This window comes from Poromitra crassiceps, assembly GCF_964638095.1.
Source record: "Poromitra crassiceps genome assembly, chromosome: 1".
NCBI lineage: Eukaryota > Metazoa > Chordata > Actinopteri > Beryciformes > Melamphaidae > Poromitra > Poromitra crassiceps.
This window is the reverse complement of record NC_139623.1, coordinates 70,097,647-70,115,695: the sequence shown is the minus strand read 5'-3', so window position 1 is coordinate 70,115,695 and position 18,049 is coordinate 70,097,647. Positions and strand designations below refer to the sequence as shown.

General features: G+C 43.6%; 1 protein-coding gene across 2 annotated transcripts in view; it reads right to left on the bottom strand.

Moving 5' to 3' along the window:
* LOC310778117 (replication protein A 70 kDa DNA-binding subunit-like) overlaps positions 1 to 18,049 on the bottom strand; it is a 167,660-nt gene that overhangs the window by 81,125 nt on the left and 68,486 nt on the right. For both annotated transcript variants that reach the window (XM_083638457.1, XM_083638458.1), the window contains exons 8-10: positions 17,107 to 17,209; positions 16,942 to 17,010; positions 12,443 to 12,635 (exon numbers count right to left, since the gene is read on the bottom strand). In XM_083638457.1, coding sequence (XP_083494583.1) covers positions 12,443 to 12,635; positions 16,942 to 17,010; positions 17,107 to 17,209 — 365 coding nt within the window. The remainder of the gene's footprint in view (positions 1 to 12,442; positions 12,636 to 16,941; positions 17,011 to 17,106; positions 17,210 to 18,049) is intronic.

Sequence of the window (18,049 nt, the reverse complement as noted above, 5' to 3'; positions counted from 1 at the left end):
AGGGGAGGGGAGGAGAGGAGAGCGGAGGAGAGGAGAGGAGAGCAGAGGGGAGGGGAGCAGAGGGGAGGAGAGCGGAGGAGGGGAGAGAGGGGAGGGGAGGAGAGGAGAGCAGAGGAGGGGAGAGGAGAGGGGAGGGGAGGGGAGGAGAGGAGAGCAGAGGGGAGGAGAGCAGAGGAGGGGAGGAGAGGAGAGCAGAGGGGAGGAGAGGAGAGCAGAGGAGAGGAGAGCAGAGGGGAGGAGAGCAGAGGAGAGCAGAGGGGAGGAGAGAAGAGGAGAGGAGAGCAGAGGAGAGGAGAGCAGAGGGGAGGAGAGGAGAGGAGAGCGGAGGACAGCGGAGGGGAGAGGAGAGGAGAGGGGAGGGGAGCAGAGGAGAGGAGAGGAGAGGAGAGGGGAGGGGAGGAGAGGAGAGGAGAGGAGAGGAGAGGAGAGGAGAGGAGAGGAGAGGAGAGGAGAGGAGAGGGGAGCAGAGGAGGGGAGAGGAGAGGAGAGGGGAGGGGAGCAGAGGAGAGGTGAGCGGAGGAGAGGAGAGGAGAGGGGAGGGGAGCAGAGGAGAGGAGAGGAGAGGAGAGGGGAGGGGAGCAGAGGAGAGGAGAGGAGAGGAGGGGAGAGGAGAGGAGAGGGGAGGGGAGCAGAGGAGAGGTGAGCGGAGGAGAGGACAGGAGAGGGGAGGGGAGCAGAGGAGAGGAGAGCGGAGGGGAGGAGAGGAGAGGAGAAGAGAGGAGAGCGGAGGAGAGGAGAGGAGAGGAGAAGAGAGGAGAGGAGAGGAGAGGAGAGGAGAAGAGAGGAGGAGATAAGAGAGGAGGAGATAAGAGAGGAGAGAAGAGGAGAGAGAGGAGATAAGAGCGGAGGAGAGGGATGGAGAATGAGGAAATGGAGACACAACTGATGACACATATGACATAGTGCTGCTGCAGACCAAGTCACAAGTTTGGTCACACTTGATTGAATGAACTATTTGTCATGATCTTACAGCCATTTTGATCAAAAGGTTTAATGCATTATATTACTGTAGATGCTTTGAAATCTGTTTCCAGTGGTTCTCAACCTGTGGTACACTGCCTCTCTCTTATACTTTCATGTGAACAGTGACAAAAAAAAATCTATTGCTATTACTCATAAATAAAGTACAAATTCATATATTGTATATGGACATATTTTTCCTAAATAGACAATCAGCTACAACTTCCCAAGTTCAACCTCTTCCACATCACCTCAGTAAGTAGAAAGTCATTACCAAAGCTACAAAGAGAGAAATGGCTGCAGTGTGAAGGAATACCACAGAGCATAATGTAACAAGGTTTGTTCAACAGATGAATCTCTAATTTTAGACAAAGATGAGGCTATAGTTGTTGTAGATTTTAAAATAGATTAATATTATTTGTATTGAATACAACAGCAAATATTATGAATATAATAGAAGTACCAGTAGCGTAGACTCCCTGTGTTGTAAGCTGTGATATATAGATACAGGTTGAATTTCCTCCCTTTTCATATGTATGCATTTCTTTCAGAAGCCTTTCGATCAAGGCAAAAGGTGGCTACTTTAAAGAATCTAAAATATAAGATCGTTTTGACTATCATTCAAAAGATCTGGGAAATACTAAAAATAAAGAAAAATGTGGTATGTCCACACTAACTGGTACTGTTTACAGTACATGTTATCCAGGTCATAATATGTTGACTGCATCATTCCCCCCCCCTCCTATTTTCTCCCCAATTGTACTGGGGAGAGTTGTAGACTAGCACATGCTTCCTCCATACATGTGCAGTCTCCAGCCGCTTCTTTTTACCTGACGGTCAGGAGTTTCACCGGCAGGATGTAGCCCATGGGAGGATCACGCTATTCCCCCCACTTGCCCTCCCCAACCAGAGGAGGCATTAGTGCCCATGACCAGGACTCATACCCCACCGGCTTCCCCCCACCGGCCAACTGTTTCTGTAGGAGCGTCTGACCAAGCCGGAAGTACCGGGAATTGAACCAAGGTCTCTGCGCTGGTCGTGACCCTACTTTGACGTCGCAAAAATCTAGGGACCGCGACATTCGAATTCCGGTACACCATTGATGATGTCATCAGTGACATCGTCAGTGATGTCATATTATGCTTCTTTTTTCCAGCAGAATTCTGACTTTAATCTGAGAATTCTGACTTTAAAGTCGAACTGAACCCGTTCGTCACGTGCATATGAGTCCGTTTCAGACTGAAAACATAGTTTGTCTAAGATGACAGGCTGAGAGGCGGGTCATAGTATCATGTCGATGATTTTATTTGACAATTCTGGGGACTGGATTGGGCTTTGGCCAATCCTGGCATGTTCAGCCTCCAAATCGAGTGCGATTCAGTGTGTTGTGGCGCTCCCCTCGGGAAGAGCCTTTTGACGGGAGGAGTGGATGTCAGCAACCCGCAGGCAGCCAGCTGCCTTCGTGTTGCCGAGCGGAGAGTGCAGCCCGTCGGCCTGGAATCTCCGAGGTGCGACCCCTGACAACCAAGCTCTCGGATGCGCGCACCATTATCGCTGCTGTAAATACGATATCCCTGGAATGCTCGTTTTAACGAGCCAGTTACATTTCTTTGCATTCTTAGACATTATAGTTTTTGTTTTTTGTTCATGTTTCCAACAATTGGCCAAGTTAGTAGTTTGTTTATGGGATAGGAATTCTGCCAGATGACAGGCACTAGGCGCCATTTTCTACTTCATTTGGAAGAGAAAATTATCCTGAAATGAAGATTTGATTGACAGCTGCATGTCGTGATATGATTGGTTGAAATGGCGTAGAAATTTGATAGTACTAGGTGACGTCAGCAAACTGTACATTACTGTTATCAATGAAATCTTGAAAAATGAACTTTTGATGTGAAAAAGTGTGAAAAACTTTTGCAATACCTCAAAATGAAGATGTACGTCTCTGGGTTCACCAGGAAAAAAAAAGTGAGCTTTTAGCATGTTCTGTACTCTACTTATAGCCATTTACAGTATATACACCCTGTTTTCACCAAAAAGGTCTCTCTGAGAAGACAAACAGGAGAAAAGGCCATTTTTGTAAAATACACAATCTCAGGCAGAACTCGCTCTCAATTATTTTATTTTGAACTGTATTGACATCAGACTAGGGATGGGCATTTCTAGCAAAAACACTATTCGAAATTCGCTGGCCAAATTCGAATTTAATTCGAAATTCGAAATTCGAAAAAAAAAATGTAAAAAAAAAATTTTTTTTTTTTTTGTGAGTGAAATGTTGCATTGTCTCCCCTGATTCTAAGTCTACGGCTTTATTAATTAATATAAAAAGCTTCTGCTGTGGATTTTTAGCTCAAACAAGCATTGCACCACTGAAGTAAAGAACATGTTACATGACATTGACATTTTCGAAAATAAAAAACAGTTTTGACAATCATGAGTGGTTCATTAAATATTTAGTAGGCTCAGGTCTGAGTGCCAAAGGGGTGCCAAAGTCACCCCCTTTCCCTCTTCATAGGATTTCATCTGCCATTCATTTTTCCATAAACCTTGCTTAAAATGCTTATAAAAATTGTTTTACTTGCTCAAACCAAGTGATTTGACTATACTTAGAATCAGGGGAGACAATGCAACATTTCACTAAAAAAAAAAAAAAAAAAAAAAAAAAAATCGAATTTCGAATTTCAATAATAAAAGTCGACCTTGATAATAACGATTATTCGAAAATTCGAAATTCGATGCCCATCCCTACATCAGACATGTAAATATTATTCGTTATGACACAAATGACAAAAAAAAATATATATATATATATATATATTAGGGGTGTCACGATACACTCAGTTCACGATACGATACGTATCACGATACTGGGTTCACGATAACGATACGATACGATACGATTTTAACAATATTTTTTTAAACTTGAATAATGACAATATATGACTGGAAAAGTAGTATTTTATTTGAAATGCACAAATACAAAACATGCTGTTGTGGGAAATTGTTATTACAATAACAACTAGAAAAAACATGAGATTGGAGATAAGGCTTATCTTGAAATAGAATGAGTTACACCGTCACTTAGATTTACTTTGAACTAAAAGGTTTCTCAGCAGTATAAATTCTCATTATGCATCTTCAGTTTTTCTTCAAACTCAAACAACAAGACTTTTCTTAATCTATTTTTTATGCATCTTCAGTTTTTCCTGTCAAGTAAACAGTTTTGCCAGAAACTCAATTGAATGGTTTCTCTCCTGTATAACTTCTCATGTGTCTCTTCAGAGACTTGTTCAACTGAACTACTTTCCACACATTGAACTTCAACAAACAAAGACGTTTCTTAGTCTATTTAAAAAAAAAAAAAAAAAATTTTTTTTTTTTTTTTTGCGATATGAGATTTCATCTCAACGATACATATCGTGACGTTTTACTATCGCGAAATTTCGTGGGACGATATATTGTGACACCCCTAATATATATACATGAAGTGCTTTTTTTACATTCAACAATACAGTTTACTCAGTGTGAGTGAGTGTGCAGACAGACACACAGACAGACAGACAGACAGACAGACAGACAGACAGACACACAGACACACACACACACACACACACACACAGAGAGAGAGTTCTGTCCACAGCTGCTGCTGGATCGCACCTCTTCCCAGGGAACACTACTGATCGCCCCGCAAATTAGCAGAGGGGAACACCAAACTGGTCTGAGATCAGCGTCTAGCCTCCTCTGCCTCTGCATCGTTTTCCTCCTCTCGTTCGGGCTGGGACGAATGCTGCGACACAGGAACGGGGTCGGCTTGGCTTTGGGACCAGGCGCTGGAACCGGATCGATCATGTTGGTTTGACTACCGCGAACAACAGGTTCGCCCTGCAGCAGAGGCGACCAGCGCAGCGCGCCGAGGGGTGTTTCAATGGCGTTTCTCCGTTTTCTCCTCCTCTTCCATTTCAAAACAACAGCTGCGGTATGTGTTTGATAACGTGTTGTCGGCTTGCCTTTGAGGCTAGGGACCTGATAACATGTCACAGGCTGGGGAAGTCTTTGAACTACACGCTGTACTAATAAAAACAAAAACACGTCAAACACGTCATTGGCCCTCTGGGCTATTCCTGATAACACGTCAAAGACGTCTTTGGCCATGAATTAGTTAAAGGTCCCATTCCGTGCAAAAGCTGTTTTTACTTGTAAATGCATATATACTGCTGTCAGCCCTCCCTGTAATGAGTGGTCACACGCTCAGAACTGCCACAGTTGGATTTGTCCCTATCCAGCGTCCCCCTGCAGTCTCCTCCAAGCCACACCCCCAAACGCTTCGTTTGCCCAGAGGGGAATCTGGGGGAATTGGGACGTCACTAGCTTCCTCCTGCATACTGCGCGGGTCTCTCTCACACAAGCTACCTGCACAATTTAGTCTATAGCCACAAAATTAACACTTCTAGCTGGAGCGACGCCAACTGTACGTGATCCAGCAACTGCAGAGGTGCATTCGGTAAGTCTAGGCATTTTGAGATGTCCTCTTTAGCGTAGTACCGTTAAGTTAACGATAACTCGCAACCTAGCGTGCTGGTCCACAGACGCTAATCTGATTGGCCGCTGGGAGCCTGGGGCGGGCTCTCCCTCAGCGGCCAATGGGAACTGTTAGTTCTGAATATATTATAGAAACAGGCCATTCTTGGGAAGCGACGAGATGAGGAAGTGAGAACTCCGTCACAACAAACGGGGTTGCTATATTTTCGACAGATTAATCCAGAATCATGTTTTATGGACCAGAGACACACGTTTTTAAGAGGTTACAGCTGCACGAATTGGGACCTTTAAGGGCCGACCATAACGCATTTTTTTTATCGCGTTAATCGCATGCCGCTATTTTGTCCCTTCAACATACCCGTACTTGTAGTCAAGCCGGTCGCAGCGGTTTCCTGTCTCCTGCTGTTGCAGGCATGGACAGCAACACGCTTCTAAATGACTCGTTTTACTTTAAAAAAGTCCCAAATGGCACAGTGGACAAGTCAACAGTAGTTTGCACCTTGTGTAAAACGGAATTAAAATATCACTGAAGTACATCGAGTTTGAGCTATCACCTAAAAGCTAAGCATACCGGAACAGCTAGCGTCGCCTCAACGTGAGACTTATCAGTCATTCTCCCTTCAGAGTCTCGGATGCGCGGGTCCTCTAGCCACTGGGAGGTCGGCTCCAATGGCTTCACGCGATATACATGTTATCAATAGTTTCTAATACCGAGCCATTATTCACATGGAAGTGCCAAAGTTTTTAGCTCAGACACAGTCTTCTTCGGCTGTGTCATTTTGGGATTCGACTGCTCCACAGCGCCGCCGCCGGAAGTATTGGTTCTGGAGCGTGTACTGCACTGTTTACAATTGTGCATTTATTTTCTATTCAAGATATATTTTGTAGACATTGTTACCTCCTGTCTACATTGCACACATTTGCATTAATTTGATTCCCAATCACGACACACTGGTAAGAATTATTTATATCGAATTAAAAATGCTTTGAAATGCAAAATATTGGCATTTTAAACATGCAATAGAAAAATGTGATTAATCGCGATTAACTCATTGAGTGCCAATGACGACTATAGTCGTCAATTCAAATAGTAACGTTGAGTGCCAATGACGACTAAAGTCGTCAATTGCGTTTTTTGACGGTGGGACGTGGATCAAAGCCAGATGCATCTCCTGTGAAAGTATGGTGGATGTTGAATGTGTAAAAGCTATTTTACGGACCCATTAGGTGGCGACAGTGCTCTCCAGATTAGAGAAAGGTGAGGAAAAAAACAGAGAAGCAGCCGTGGGGACACGGAAACCGCATCGGTATGCATCGATATGCATGAAGCATAACGTTAGCTGTGCCTGCAGCAGCCAATCTGCTGCCACAATTGAGCCCCTCCGTCTCCGCTGCGATAGCCTGTCCACATGATTAGTTGTGGAGTTGTTATTATTCTCAGTTGGAAGCGCTGGGAGCCGGTGACAAATACACGCGGAACGCTGTGAAAAAGCTGGGTTTTCAGTGCAGAGCAAACGCAGCACAGAGCCACCAGAGCCACCAGAGACACACCCACGGAGGAGGGGTTTGCAGTCGAGGGGGGTGGGGCACGCAGGGCAGCATACAACACCGACCCAGACAGACCCAGACAGCAGGCTCGATGGACAGATTGGCAAGCTAGAATATCTGATGCCCACCAGCAGTAAATCAAGACCAGCAAGAAAGTGTAGGGTCTGCGCACGCAGGGGCCAGCGCTGCTGGTTGCAGCTAAAAAATATAATTTTGCCAAACAAAATTCCTTTGTTTTCGCTCTTTTATTGAAGGAAATTATTTTTGAGGTGTCACTACATCAGAAAATATTAGCTTCAGAGTCAGTGATGTGCTTGAAATGTTTCATTTCACAAAAGGCTGATTATCTCAGCTTCTAGTCTGAAACGCCTGTTTTTGCTGAAATCAACCTATCTTCTCCGGCTGATAACTAAAGAACGGAAAATTATATCAATAAACCTTTTTTTGCTGATGATACAATAGACTCTCATCGTTCTTTGGGCGTGTTCGGTGTTTACATAGTAATATCACACAATATTCTGTGGGCCTCGAGAAATCACTGAAAACGCTCTGAAACTCTGGCACTGGGAGCGTCCGTTCTCCAAAAGTGGCTGGCACTCAATGAGTTAACTATAGTTAATCGCAAGATTAATCGCGATTAAGAAAATTAATCGTTTGACAGCCCTAATATATATATATATATATATTATATATGAAAAAAAAAAAAAAAAAAATATATATATATATATATATATATATATATATATATATATATATATATTTTTTTTTTTCAGGTGACCCTATTTGAATTCCAGGCGACCCCAAGGTTGGGAACCACTGAATTACACTAACAATTACAACAACAATCTCCCAACTTCAGAAACATTATCAGGTCACCACTGCCACACATGTGCATTATCTCCCTAATAACATTGAGCAGAGGCTGACTGTCAACACGCCTAAACGGCCAATTTCAACCCCAATCTATACCAGGATGGTCCCAATTGACCTGTCACAGAGATAAGACATTGACCTGAGGCAGAGAGGCCAGGCACCGCAACTAACCTTCATAAAAACAGTGGAATGAGCATGATCCTCTTTTTATCTCTCCTCTATAGTGTATGCCTGAATTAACTTCCCCTTTGACCCTGTTCTAATGTAGTATTCCAGGCTCTACTATTGTTTGACACAGGCCTATCTATGCACCTCAATGATTTACTATCTATATCTATATCCTTTAATTTATTGGGGTGGCAGGGTTGACTGAGTGGTTAGAGAGACCTTCCGGAAGTGAAAGAACTAACTTCTTTCTCTCTCTTAAAAAAATAAATCTAAACTAACCTAAACTAAACTTGTACCACTATGCCTTTCAGAAGTTGTAGTTGTCATAGACTGTGTTGCATAGTTGATTGCTCTATTGCTGACAAAAATGTGTTATTGTAAGTCGCTTTGGATAAAAGCATCTGCCAAATGACGTAATGTAAATGTAAAACCCACCAGTTCAAAGTGGACCACTACGTGCTCACCGTAAAGTGCGTAGAATAGTCGAAGGCAACATACATGTACCGTAAATTCCGGACTATAAGACGCACCGGTCTATAAGCCGCACCTTCAAAGGTGACTATTTTTTTCTTCTATAAGCCGCACCGGTCTATAAGCCACGGGTGTTTTGATGTTTAATTACCATATTTAAGGCTTCGTGCACAGAGGGGATTGTCGGGAAAGAGAGGCTGTTTGGGGAAGCTCCCATTTATTAACATTTCAACAAAACAAAAGTCAGGTCAATAATCCCCAGACAAAATCACACATTGTGGTATTTTTTGTTTTTTTTACAGTGCACACAGTGTCCGCGGTGTGGTGAAAAGAGGGCAAGAGAGGAAATTAAAACAGAAGTGGATTTATAGTTAGAAAGAGTGCTAAAGAAGAGAGAATTCCGTTTTTTATTTTTTTATTTTAGTTACTCACAGTACTATTGACCAGTCGAACTCAAAAGATATTCGGCAGTTTCACTTTGAGCTCTTGTTCCGCCGCTGGGCACACAGTGTCCGCGGTGTGGTGAAAAGAGGGCAAGAGAGGAAATTAAAACAGAAGTGGATTTATAGTTAGAAAGAGTGCTAAAGATAGTCCGGTCTGGTTATGACGAGTCTCGCTGGGTACAGTACGCCAAAGCGATATCCATTGACTCGATGATGCTGTTGTATGTTGCGCGTTTCTGTTGCACCAACGCGGAGAGGTCCTGCCGACGAAAAAGCGCGTACCCTCCCAGGTGAGGGGCTTCTTCCCCGCAGCCTGGAGGATGAGTTGACGGTCGGGCCAGCGGAGTAGGCAGATGAAGATGGCCCTCGGTGGCAGGCCGGGGTCTGGACGTGGCCGAGGCGCCCGGTGTGCCCTGTCCCTCTGGTGGTTTCTCGCCTTCCTTCAGGTCCAGGATGTAACACAGGATTTTGCCACAAAAGCGTCCATGTCACCAATCTCAGCTCCTCTTTTACATTGATCAGGCGAATGTTATTTCTTTTACTCCTGCTGATTAAGTCATCAACCTGCGTGTGCAGGGTTTCGATTTTGCATTTTATCCATTTTCGGACTCACTGTGTTGTTTTTGTCCTCCAGTGCGCGGATGCGCTTTTCCGCATTATAAACTCTGTTCACGGTTGCCTTAGTTTCTTTAGTGAGTGAGTGGATGGACTTCTGCACGTTTTCAAACTTGTTTTCAAGCTGCTCAAAACCTCTGAGCGATGTCGGACTTAATCGATAGTGTTTCACGGAGTAAAAGTTTAGCCCAAGCGTGTATCTCCAGCCTCCAGCAGGTGAGTCATTTCCTCATTCATGGCGTGATTGCTTCGTCTTTTTCTTTCTGCTTAACTGTGTTGTGTTATGTTATGTTATGTTATGTTGTTAAAAGAGGGCAAGAGAGGAAATTAAAACAGAAGTGGATTTATAGTTAGAAAGAGTGCTAAAAAAGAGAGATTTTTTTTTTTTTTTTGGAAAAAATCCATAGATAAGACGCACCGTTATATAAGCCGCAGGGGGCAAAAAAGGCCAAAAAACGGGAAAAAAGCCGCGGCTTATAGTCCGGAATTTACGGTAATGTAAAGCACACATGTAAAGAATGTGTGATGCTTACATTTAAGTCTTTATACTTCTGTGTTGATGTGTATGTAGCATCGAAATGCTGTACACAGGGTGGCAGTGTTTAAAAAAAAATCATATTGCAACAAAACTCAACCTAGAAGAAGTGAGGAACAGGAAGCACATGTGACTACAATCACTGGCAAAAACAAACCGTTTTGAAGCCTAGACTAAAGTGTGGCCGTCGCTATCTTGTGGTTCTTGCGCAGCTCGCACGAGTTGGCGCGAGAACAGGGAGTTGCAAGTGTTTTGCAGTGTACTTTTTTGTTTTTATTTTTTGCAGTGTACCAGAATGGACAGACTGATCAGCGTGACATGCAACACCTGGCCACCTGCTCAGTTCAGAGAAAACCTGTGTGATGGTTATGTAACGTTAGCACACGTGGCATGGTTCATTAGTTGGTAGAAATAACAGCTAGATAGCTAGATAGCTTTTGCGATTTATTCCAGTAACATCTTATAACAGCCTGTCTATTACCGGAGTTGGAGTGTATCAACTGTGAACTGTGAGTGAAAGCGGCTGGACTAACTATGGTTAGCCTGTCTCTCTGTAGCCCATGGGTCTAGTCTGGATCACTCCCTGTGTGCTTCTAGAAAAGGTCCGTGTTGCAACTTGCTTCCGCGGCACGCTACTTCGTTCCGGATCACTTTTATTTTTATGAAATTGAATTTCTCCTATGAAATTATTAAGACCAGCGATTGCTCGACCAACGTGAATCTCGTCGACCAAGAGCACGTCGACCAAACAATTGACCAATCGACCTGGAGGGGGCAGCCCTACTATATAGACCAAAACCACGTTTCGAACCAGGCTGTAAACATGTTTAATCCTGTTGTAAAGTCGGGCATTTTAACATGGTTGTGAACGGGGAATGAATCCCTTTTGGAGCCAGCCTCAAGTGGCCATTCGAGGAACAGGTCGGCCAGGTTCTGCAAGAGCTTTTCCCTACAGGCCATCAGGCTCCGTAACTTCATGGATACCCCCCCACCCCACCCCCCTTTGTTTACGCATGCACACCTACTCACACCCATTTTATACCATCGTTGGTAAATTGTATTAACTGTATTAAATTGTGTATTTTTGTTATTTATTCAGCAATTTTTTTTTTATCTCTTAGTATGTGCAATAATAGTATATTTATATAGCTTTAACTTTATTATCTTTATTGTCAGTTTTAGTAGTACAGTAGTTCTGAATGGCATTTTGTCAGCTGGATGCAATTGTAATTTCATTTCTGCTTTGCCTTGTATAGCTTGAATGACAAAGTTGAATTTGAACTACAGATTTTATCACTTCCAACGTAGGCTTCATCTGTCCAACGCCGAGCTTGCTGCCTGGCAGGTACGCAACAACCTCTGCAGATTCCCTTTTCAACCCCACATACAAATAGCATCAGTTTAAATGCAGAGAGCCAGAGACGCTATTTCCATTCAACTTTAATGATTAAAGCAGTGTTTTAGCCCCCTAGTGGTCCGTGAGTAGATTTATATTTTTTTACTTTTTTTTTACCTCCCACTATCCAATCAGAGAAATGTTTACATTTTCTGGGAAACTCAAGGTCAGATCACGATGCCTATAACAGACTATATGTATTTTTTCACCCCGAATCCAACGCCACCACCCCTGACTCTCTACGACTTACGCTTGCGGATATACGTCCACTCTGCCTGCAGGGCTACAGGAGAGAGACAGAGTACAGCGGGTGGTTGGGAGTTCCAAGTTACTGACCAAACACTCTAATTCAGTAATTGCTGTCAGAATATAGAGCCATTTAACACTTATTTGAACACAAAAACATCACTGAATGCAACTTGAAGATGGCAAAAGATAGCCTATTTGGCTTTGGCAACATTGTGCATTTATTGAACTTGAAAAAACTTTATTTGAACTTTGAATATATTTGAACTGAACAGGAGAAATAAATGTAAAAAAAAAAGGGTAAATGGACTAACTACAATAAATTACATATATATATATTTTATATCGGTTATCTTGTTTTCATAATTGTGGGAAGCCAAAAATTTGATTAATTGTACTGCTATTTGTCATTTAATTAGCATGTAATTTGTAATTTACAGTTGAAGTAGTAGGCCTATTGTTTTTGGGGATGTTTTGGTTAGTTAGGTGGTCCCCAAGTTTTTTTCATTGGTTTAAGTGGTCCTTGGTCTGAAAAAGTTTGAGAAACACTGGCTTAAAGTATAAAATGTGCTTAAGTCTGAAAGGCGAAAATAGAACTCTTGGAATCCTGCTGCCTGTGTGTCTTGCCCACCCTCCTCCTCTCCTTACCGATGATGTCATCCTTGTCTCTGTTCTCCAGCTCGGCGATGGGCACAAAGTCGCACTGCATGGTGGGAATGCCCTGGCTGTCACCGCACGGCACGATGGAGCTGTTAGCATGGAGCGTCATCTCGTAATCGTTCTTCAGCGTCATGTACTGCTTGTTGGCCACCTTCAGCGTGGCCTTGCTGATGTAGTACACCTACACAGAACGGTTGGGGAAGGTGTGTTATTGTTATCAAATGACAGTGAAAAAGAACGATCCACACACCAAAAGAGCTCCCGTTGGGTTTTTCTTATTTGCATTATTAATAATTATGTTATTGTTATCAAATTAGACCTAATCAAACTGGCCAGTACCTGTGAATATGAGGCTCGCTACTGTACGATTGAAGAGATTTGTTGCCTTTATTGATCCTGCTAGGGAGATTAATCTTCTTTCAATACAATAGAGGCAGCATTTGTTCTCACCCAAACAACATAAGACGAGCAGATAATAAGGTCCATAATAAGGTCCTTCAAAGATGTGTTGTCATCTCAGCATCATCACTTCTCTAAATTCAGCAGAAAATAGGAGGCGGGTGAGAGTGAGTCTAAACAGCACAATTTAAACTCAATCTGCAACGCACACTTCTTCATTTACTCTCTCCAAAATCCCTCAATATCCTCTCGCTTTCTATTTTTGTCACCCTCTCTGTGTGTGTGTCTCTCTCTTCCCCTCTCTTCTTACCCGACACAGAGATAGAAGCATGGAACTAATGTGATAAATATTCTGGTCGGTTGGAGCCAGTCACTGTTCTGTCAATACTCAAGACCACGAAGGGGAGATTAATTCATTCCTTTATTTATCTTTGGAGGGCAGAGGGCACACATTGGATGTGGGGCTGTGTTGGGAGTCACTGCCACTGGCTGATACCTGCTGATACCTGAGCCAGTGGGGCTAGCAAAGTGATGGCCCAGGTGAATTGACTTATTAATCTTTGTGGGCTAGACTGAGCCCAGCAGGAACCTCAGCATGTGCTCTCTCTGTCTGTAATTACACAGGTATATAGGAACATGTGTTCTCTCTGTCTGTAATTACACAGGTATATAGGGACATGTGTTCTCTCTGTCTGTAATTACACAGGTATATAGGGACACGTGTTCTCTCTGTCTGTAATTACACAGGTATATAGGAACATGTGTTCTCTGTCTGTAATTACACAGGTATATAGGAACATGTGTTCTCTCTGTAATTACACAGGTATATAGGAACATGTGTTCTCTCTGTCTGTAATTACACAGGTATATAGGAACATCTGTTCTCTCTGTCTGTAATTACACAGGTATATAGGAACATGTGTTCTCTCTGTCTGTAATTACACAGGTATATAGGAACATGTGTTCTCTCTGTCTGTAATTACACAGGTATATAGGAACATGTGTTCTCTCTGTAATTACACAGGTATATAGGAACATGTGTTCTCTCTGTCTGTAATTACACAGGTATATAGGAACATCTGTTCTCTCTGTCTGTAATTACACAGGTATATAGGAACATCTGTCTTAGTAGTTGTGATTTTAAGGTAATAGACAGGCATCCATACCAGGTGGTACTGCAGTACTGTAAAACACTCATAATCACTGAGGTAAAAAATAATAGAAGAATCTGTTTACTAGCACCAAAAGATCTTAACCGGCGAAGATGATGCTCTGGAGGACTTTCACCACCCATTCAAGATCCTCCTGTATGCATTCAAGGCCATTCACAACCTCGCCCCTCCTTACCCCTCCTTATCTGTCTGATCTCCTCCACTCGCTCGCTCAGATCTTCCTCCTCCATTCACCTTACTGTGCCCTCTGCCCGTCTCAGCACCATGTGGAGCAGAGCTTTCAGCCGCTCTGCTCCCCAACTCTGGAACTCAGTCCCACCTGACATCCGTAACATCGACTCTCTTCCTCTTTTCAAATCCACCCTCAAAACCCACCTGTTCAAGAGAGCCTACTCACTGTGATTGCCCCCCCCCCCCATTTCATATTGTTAACTTTAATCTGTTGTTTATTGTATTTGTGCTGCGTTTTCTCTATTGTTGATTATTGCACTTGTTTTTACCTTGTAAAGTGACCTTGGGTGTCCAGAAAGGCGTTTATAAATAAAATGTATTATTATTATAAAATACAAGCTATGAACAAAAGGTGTTCATATTTTGGGGCAATTTGCTCTCAAAATAACAAAGTTCTTGCCAAGTGTGTTAGTCCGAGACAATAAATAGTCCCCGTTGAGTCAGCCAGCCGATATGCTCGTCACATTAGTTAACTGTAACAAACAGCTGTGCAGAAACCAGCATCTAGCTTACAGCGTTGATGCAAAATGGATTGTTTTGTTGTTAATTTTAATTTATTTGGCGGACTTAATGTTGACGAATGGTTGGAAGAAGAGATAAACAAACAAGCTGCTGGTTTCCAACATAGACATAGGAGGAGAGGAACGGTAAGGTATCAGACTGAAAATACTGCCTGTCTGAAAGAGGGTTGAGAGGCGGGCCATAGCGTGATGATTTGATTTGACAGTTCTGGGCACTGGAGTTGGTATTGGCCAATCCTGGCGTGTTCCGCCCCCAAATTGAGTGTGTGCTGGCGCTAAGCAATTGGGTTCTGGTACAACCAGGCTCTCTGGCACGAGCCCCTTACGTTAACTTTAGGAGCAGTGCGGTAAATATAATATTCCTGGAATGCGAGTTTAACGAACAAGTTACATGTCCTATGCATTCTACATCAAATGGAGACATTACTGTTTGTTTTATTTTGTGTGTTACATACTTATTGGCCAGGTTATTAGTAAGTTTATGGGCTAGAAATTCTGTGGGGTTACAGGCAATATAGTATATATAATACATGTTGCCTGCAGAATTTTGGCCGCTGCTGTTCTCTGCTGAACAGAGTGGAGTGATATTTTAATGATGAGGTCGTTCTCAAATGAAAATGATTTGAGAACGGCTAGGTGTGCTGTTATGCTCATTTGAGAACAGTCCTTGACCAATCAGATTGCTTGATCGGAACTACATGCGGAAAAGGAAAGCGGAAGTGACAGAAAAGCCACCGTCACTTCCTTTCCCGCGTCCGTTTCGGCTATTCACTAATAACGTTAAAGTCCCTGGAAACCAGAAATATTTTTTTATTATTTAGCATTTTGAATTCATCACATCACAGGAACCTATGTTAATAAGCCACCAGCCAAATTTGAACGATGATGAACGTCGCAAAGAATATAAATTTAGGCTTGACAGTCATGGCAAAAGTCATGAGAATCAATTCGATTTTAGAGTGTATTTTCTCCCGCGGACTGTGTGGGCGTGTCCCGTCTGCAGCAGGTCTCCGAGAGAGAGAGAGAGAGAGAGAGAGAGGGAGAGGAAAACGGAGACTCTCCGTTTCCCTCTCCGTCGGAGAGAGAGAGAGAGGGAAAGAGAGATGGTGTGTGTGTGTGTGTGTTCGCGCGTTGCTCGGCGAGAGGAAGACATCTCTGCCGCAGCGAGTGCACAGCGCTACTGTGTGTGTGTCAGTGTGTGTGTGCGCGCGTGCGTGCATGCGTGTGTGTGATTCGATTAAATCTTATGACGTGATAAGATCATGCATTTTAGCACCGCGCGCACCGCTCTCTTCAATGAGGAAATGGAAATCCAGACCTTGTAGAAAAGTGTAGATTTTTGGGGTTAGGGTTGAAAGTAATGTAAACCACTTTCTGAGGCACACAATTACTCACATAAGACCCTAAATTTAATAGTTAGAAGGTTTTTGTGGAGTTTGGTTTCCAGGGACTTTAAGGCATAAACACACTGCATAGAAGACGTCAACTCATCTTACAACAGTGGAAAATGACTGGAAGGTCGCCTCGCAAGTTGCTATTTAGACTGTAAACAGTGGAGCACGGACGAGGAAAAGGAAGTGACGTGGCAGGAGAGGCGCGCTGTACAGGAAGCCGGGAAAAAAGGTAGGGCTGTCCCAGAGTCTATTTTTCAAATAAAAATAGACTCTGGGTTCACAGATTGTATAATCACCAACTGACCACGTTTTAAATTGTTTATTGAGTTACATTCACTATTCACCTATACCACTACCTAATGGCAATGTTACAGCCCGGCTTGTGCACGTTAATCGAGTTAATATTATTAATGATAATGTGATAATTATATATACTTATATTGTTACCCCTCTAGACAAATTCTCTTTTGCTTGGCCCCACCATGGTAGCCTGGGTAAACCCAGCCTCCACGTGACCTCTATCTATGCGCTATCAGTCACAAGCACATAGATAGAGGTCACGTGGAGGCTCGGTTTACCCAGGCTACCTCCATGGTGCAGGGTCAGCTACAGAGCTGTAGGGATTCAGAGCCTTACTGAAGGACAGCGAGGCAGATGCTTGCTGACACGGGGGCTTGGACCACAGGCTCAGTGCCATTTATTCTACATTTCCTCCCTTGACTAAAACGCAAGTGTGGATGGATGTGGTACAGTAAGTGGAAGACACTCACCTTGCCTTGCTCCACTAAAGGGAAAAACTTGTCCACCTCCTTGTTGAAGGCTGTGATCCTGATCTCCCCCTGTCAACCAGCAGCACATGTCTGTTAAACAACAACATTGTGTGCCCCAGAACATGATAATACAGCCGTGCCTTGTGAAAGCTGCCCTCTGCTCACACTCTCATCCACGATCTCAAAGTTGAAGAGCTTGCCCTCTCCTCTAGAGTTGCTCCAGGTGCGGGTGCTGGACTTGCTGGTGACTCGGGCTCTGATTGTCCAACTGGGTATACAAACAGAAAGGTGGGATGACTCACGTCCTGCAAGGACTTCCTTGGTTAGCGGTTTATTATGCAGCTCACACTTTAAAGTTAAAGTTATGTACTAATGACTCAGTGTTTAAAGCTACGCAGGGGCTCGACGTTAACTTTTAACTCATTGAGTGCCAATGACGACAATCGTCGTCAATTCGATTACTAACGTAGAGTGCCAATGACGACGATTGTCGTCAATTGCGTTTTTTGACGGTGGGACATGGATCAATGCCTAATACATCTCCTGTAAAATTTTGGGGCATGTTGAATGTGTATAACCTATTTTACCGACCCATTAGGTGGCGACAGTGCTCTCCAGATTAGAGAAAGTTGAGTAAAAACAGCAGAAAAAGCCGTGATGAAACCATTCTCATGAGAATGGTTTGGCTTTTCCCTGTCGCGCTGGGAGCCGGCGCACAACGGTGGGGGGCTCCGAAAATAGACTCTGGGTGCAGCACACTTTGAAACGCGCAGCAGAAAGCCCAGAATCGGACGCAGCTTCATCCCAGCTCACAACCGAAACCCCAGAAACGAGCGAGCCCGAGCCAGACTCCCCCGACGAGCGGCTGCCATCCGAACGTGGATCCGCAAGCAGCAGAGACTCGCCTGACAAGCAGCAGAGGGAGCAGAGCCACCAGAGACACACCCACGGAGGAGGAGTTTGCAGTAGAGGGGGGTGGGGGTGCTGTTATATTGAAGGAAATTACTGTTCAGATGTTTCAGGTCAGAAAATATTAGTTTCAGAGTCAGTGATTTGCTTGAAATGCTTAATTTCACAAAAGGTTCAATATCTCAGCTTCTAGATGGAA